The sequence below is a fragment of the Salminus brasiliensis genome, chromosome 25 (assembly GCF_030463535.1).
Source record: "Salminus brasiliensis chromosome 25, fSalBra1.hap2, whole genome shotgun sequence".
NCBI lineage: Eukaryota > Metazoa > Chordata > Actinopteri > Characiformes > Bryconidae > Salminus > Salminus brasiliensis.
In genome coordinates, this window is record NC_132902.1 from 1,110,044 (window position 1) to 1,115,642 (window position 5,599).

Consider the following 5,599-nt stretch of genomic DNA (forward strand, 5'->3'; position numbering starts at 1 on the left):
GGCCGGGGGGGGGCGTGCGAGACGGACGCGCGCTCCAGCCAATCAGAGACGACCTCGTCTCCACCTCAGCTAATCGGAACGCAGAGCTGGGGTCGTGACGGAGGCTGGGACCGCCCCCGACGCGATCACGTGCTTTACGAGAAACTGAAACTCGAGGCGTTGTGAATTTCCAGGCGTTCATTACAGCAAGGCTTCAATCTACACATATCTGAGCATTACTCACGATATTAATATTAATATTCATAAATATTAATGATAATAATAATGACGAACAAATAATAACGAGTTTTGCTGAAACTCAGGAGCATTAAAGAAAATAAAGGCGTGCTGATACGTCACACCTGACTCTCATGGTGTATTCTGAATTATTAGTACATATTTAATAATTAGTATTTACTAAATAATCAGTACCTATTGAATATGCTTGAGGACAAAAATAAATAAATATTTGTTGTTGTTTATCATTAAGAAAAAATAATAATGTGCGTGTTTGCTCTCTAGGTAACGTTAAATTAGCAGACTTTTAGCAAATAAGTAAATATGTGTTGGATACTTTTGGATCCTTATACAATATTGTGTGAAACTACCTCCACCATGTTTGGAGGCTGTGCTTTAGCCTGGCTAGCTCTCACTGTGAGTTGTAGCAGTGTGTGAAACTACCTCCACCATGTTTGGAGGCTGTGCTTTAGCCTGGCTAGCTCTCACTGTGAGTTGTAGCAGTGTGTGAAACTACCTCCACCATGTTTGAAGGCTGTACTTGAGCCTAGCTAGCTCTCACTGTGAGCTGTAGCAGTGTGTGAAACTACCTCCACCATGTTTGAAGGCTGTACTTTAAGCTGGCTAGCTCTCACTGTGAGCTGTAGCAGTGTGTGAAACTACCTCCACCATGTTTGGAGGCTGTACTTTAGGCTGGCTAGCTCTCACTGTGTGCTCTCACGCAATCATCACACACTCTCCTCAAACTGTGGTTAGATTCGCCATAAAACACCAGTAAAGGATAAACCAGTTGTGGTAAACTCTGAAGTCTTTAGCTAATTTTTGTTTTTATTGTTTTGAAACAGTGTTAACTCAGACGTGGCGTCATTTTCAGCTCCGACATCCAACTTCTGAGGTAAATGTAATGCGACATATGAACATGGACTAAAGTAGATTAGCATGTTGCTAACTGCAGATCTTTAAACATCACGCATTCTTCTCGAACCGTATGGAGGTGTTCAGTAATCTCTAATATGCTTGATTATGTGGTTTCTGACACTGTCTGACTTACTGTTATTTATAAACATGGACCACAGTACGTTAGCATGATGCTAACTCTATGCCTGTATAGACGGAATGAGAGAGGAATGGTAAGGTTAGGTAAGTAGGAAGAGGATGTCCTCGGTGAACTTTCAGTGTTTATTGACAGTTTTATTTATTATTACATTGATAGCGGAGGACTGCCAAACATCTGGCGCTGGTGTTTGTGTTCATGCACACCACTTGTCCAGATCACGGCACTTTAACGGCCTCACTGGGCTTTAATGGACGACCGATGTCTTACAGTACATCGTATAGGCTGGGCATATACAATGGCTACCGCCAGCGAGCTAGCCAGCTTTGCTTTCTCAGCAATTCTGCTCAATTTGTGGTCCCAAACTTGTCTAACCCAGAATGCTAATGCTAATTTCCCCCGTAGCGCAATTGTAGCCATCACTTCGATAGTTTCCGACAAATGCCCACACCAGATTCAGGTTCCAAGATGGCTGCTAGGACTATTACTTTTGAGATAGGCGGGATTAGCCTTGTAGCGCGAATGCTAAAACTTAAGAAGCGCCCAACGTCTTGGCTGATTGACTGCATTTAGGGGAAAGGGGAAATTGTGCAAATCTTCCTTTTCACCGAACCGGGCGTCTAACCTAACAGACCATCTGCGGGCGCCCTCGTTGTCCTCAGGCCAGGGGCAAAGCTGCGCTGTTTCTGCGTCCTGCCGGGATTTCCCAGCATGCAAAATATGCTGCGAGCTTGTTTATTTCTTCAAAGGGCCGCAATCAAGCGCACATGGACGAGGCCCGGGTCAGCGGGGCCGTTCTGAGGACAGGTTACCAGAGGACGAGGTGCTTCTGGGTCACCGAACAGTTGATCACGGGTACATCAACAACACTTGTTGTGAGTGGGAGAGATTAGCATCGCAGCAGCTAAATTAGTTACAGATAAGCCAGCAGTGTACTTCAGACAATAACAACATTAAAAAAATTATACAAATGATGGCCTGTTTTCCACCGTAGCCACCACCTTATTGGTTCTAAAGATTCTCCCTGACTGCAACTGGTCCGAAAAAATTGTCCTGTGACTGTGGCTCTCTTCCCTGACCTTCCCTTTGACTGTGACTGGTCTTGATGCTGACACCTCCACTTGACCTCCTGATTCAATTGGTCTTAATCACCACCTTGTTGGTTCTGGACCACCTAATTTAGTTAGTCTTAATCACCACCTTTTTGGTTCTAGACCTCCTGATTCGATTGGTCTTATTTACCACCTTATTGGTTCTAGACCTCCTGATTCAATTAGTCTTACTCACCATCTTGTTGGTTCTAGACCTCCTGATTCGATTGTTCTTAATTATCACCTTATTGGTTCTAGACCTCCTGATTCAATTGGTCTTAATCACCACCTTATTGGTTCTAGACCTCCTGATTCAATTGGTCTTAATCACCACCTTATTGGTTCTAGACCTCCTGATTCGATTGGTCTTAATCACCACATCTTTGGTTCTAGACCTCCTGATTCAATTGTTCTTAATCACCACCTTATTGGTTCTAGACCTCCTGATTCAGTTAGTCTTAATTACCACCTTTTTGGTTCTAGACCTCTTGATTCAATTGTTCTTAATCACCACCTTGTTGGTTCTAGACCTCCTGATTCAGTTAGTCTTAATCACCACCTTATTGGTTCTAGACCTCCTGATTGGATTGGTCTTACTCACCACCTTGTTGGTTCTAGACCACCTGATTCAGTTAGTCTAAATCACCACCCTTTGGTTCTAGACCACCTGATTCAGTTAGTCTAAATCACCACCCTTTGGTTCTAGACCTTCTGATTCAATTGTTCTTAATTACCACTTATTGGTTCTAGGACCTCCTGATTTGATTGGTCTTAATTATCACCTTATTGGTTCTAGACCTCCTGATTCAATTGGTCTTAATTACCACAATATTGGTTCTGAAACCTCCCATTGATTGCAGCTGCTTCTCGTTAGTGCTGACACCTCCTTCTGACTGCAATTCATCCTAATCATCACCTTGTTGGTTCTAGACCTCCCCCTGACTGAGATTCCCACCTTGTTGGTCCTAGTTATCCCCTTGTCAGTTATGAGACCTGATTGCAAGTGTTTCTAATCACCAACTTATTGATTCTAAGACCTTTCCATGATTGTGCCGTGATTGGACCTAATGCCCACCTTGATGGTCTCTGTGACCTCCCCCCTGACTGCAATTGGTCCACATATATGGGTTCCTGGTTCTTTTACAACAGCCTATTCAGCAATGACCTTGCATTGAAGTACACCGCCAGCTTGAGCTATAACTGTAGTGTCTGCTTGCATGATGTAAATAGTAACTGGTGGTTGGAGTTGGAAGTTTGGGGGAAGGGCCAGGATTGGTTTTCAGTCCCGGGCCTGGAGATCGGATGTGACAGCCCTGCTGTGGACGGCTGATCTACCCCAGAGCACCCTCTGGGAAATGTTCCTGGCGCTGCCACCATCTTCAAGAGCAGCCACAGAGGTCCACGACCATGGAGGGAATCTTGCCGTAGATGATTTGCTCCCGGTGGTTAAAGTAGAGCATGTTGATGGGCGACATCTTGGTAGGGGTGCAGCAGGGTCCCGCAGTGCCGCGAGGGTTGGCCTTGTTCACCAGGTGCGTATGCGGGTACTTCTGCAAGTGCACCTGCTCACACTCGCCGGAGCAGTAGTTGGCCTTGTAGCGCTTGGGTGCGATGATCCAGTCCCAGCCGAAGTCTTCAAAGTCCACGGTGAGCGGGTAGCGACAGCAGCGGGACTCCGTGGAGCGCTCGTCGCAGTCCAGGCCCGAGTCCCGCCGGGAGCGCTTCGGACTCTCGGCTATCTTCACCTCTAGGAAGGGTTGCTGGGAGCAAGAGGGTAAAGGAAAGGGAAGGGAAACAAAGCCATGATTAGCCAACGATCAGAAAAGCGTGGACAGAAGTACGATTCTAACTGGTGGGTCTAAACCAGTGCTTCCCAACCTTGTCCTGGAGAACCCCCTGCGCTGAACACACCACCTTCAGGCAGGGTGTCCTCCGAGACCTGGGTTGGGATCCAACTTTCACAAATGCCTTACAAGCCCCTCCTCTCCTGATTCGGCAGAAGTGACGGCCAGGTCCTTCCCGTCGGCGTCCACCGCCTTGATCTCGATGCCGAAGTTGCTCTCGGGACGTTCCAGCCAAGCCTGCAGCGGCTGCTTCATGTCGATGCTCTGCCATGGGTTGGTCTGAGAGTCCACGGCCAGACGTAGCGACCGGATGCTGGAACGGCTGCTGAGGCGCGACAGCTGCATGGACACAGTGGTGGCCTTCCGCCCAAGACGAAGGTGAAACCACAGCTGGGCCTTCACGATGTTGTCCGGCAGGATCTTGGGGCTCAGGGAGAACAGGCAGCAGCGAGGTGCGCTGTTTCCTGGAGTGCCTGGTGCTGAAACGAGCAGAGCAAGTGCAGAACTTGTGGTCAGCTTGGTCAGCAAATGACCTAAAATCAACAGTTAGATGCCAAGAAAACGGTTCCTTAAAGGTTCCTCAAAGCACCTTAAGAGGTTCTTCCACTGTTTCAAACTGAAGAACCTCCTAGACTTTCTGCAGTGCCAAAATAATAACTCATTTTTAAAAAACATAGTTTATGATTTAGTTGATGTTGTTTAATCTACTAAGATAGCTTGTCTTTGTATCTTTAAATATTCACTTATTTTCCTCATTTGACTTATCATCTCAAAAAACTGAATTTTGAATATCTTGAAATTAGAACAGCTTACGTTCTAATTAATAACTTTTCTCAAAATAATAGTTTACATTCCCTATTTTGTTACGTAGTATCAAAGAATTTTAACTTCTCAAAAAAATATATTTTTTAGATTTCCTCAATATTTGTACTTACTATCTTTAAAAGTTGACTGATTGTCTAAAAAGATATATATATTTTTTTTATTAAAATAACAATTTAAACAATTAAATAACTTACATAAAGACTTACGTAGTATCAAATAATTTTAACTTCTCAAAATAATTACTTATTTCTTAAGTAACGTTTTTTTTTATAAATACAAATTTCCTCAATATTTGTACTTACTATCTTTGAAAGTTGACTTATTGTCTTAAAATAGTTTTTAAAAAGAACCTTTTTTAATTAAAATAACCTTTTAAACAATTAAGTAACTACATAAAGACTTGTTTTCTCAACATTTTCCTTTAGTATCTCAAAATAAAGACTTACTTTTTAAGTAATTATTTTTATAATTACAAATTTCCTCAATATTTGTACCTACTATCTTTGAAAGTTGACTTAATAATATATAATATAATATAAATATTTTTAAAAGAACCTTTTTTTAATTAA

The 5,599-nt window shown here is 43.5% G+C and overlaps 2 protein-coding genes across 2 annotated transcripts in view; one reads left to right on the top strand and one right to left on the bottom strand.

Moving 5' to 3' along the window:
- Window positions 1–5,599, top strand: part of nab1a (NGFI-A binding protein 1a (EGR1 binding protein 1)) — a 130,692-nt gene that overhangs the window by 55,756 nt on the left and 69,337 nt on the right. The window lies entirely within an intron of this gene.
- The window catches only part of mstna (myostatin a), a 5,516-nt gene continuing 1,298 nt past the window's right edge, over window positions 1,382–5,599 (bottom strand). Inside the window, exons 2-3 of the mRNA XM_072671042.1 lie at window positions 4,335–4,684; window positions 1,382–4,121 (exon numbers count right to left, since the gene is read on the bottom strand). Coding sequence (XP_072527143.1) covers window positions 3,741–4,121; window positions 4,335–4,684 — 731 coding nt within the window. The 3' untranslated portion in view covers window positions 1,382–3,740. The remainder of the gene's footprint in view (window positions 4,122–4,334; window positions 4,685–5,599) is intronic.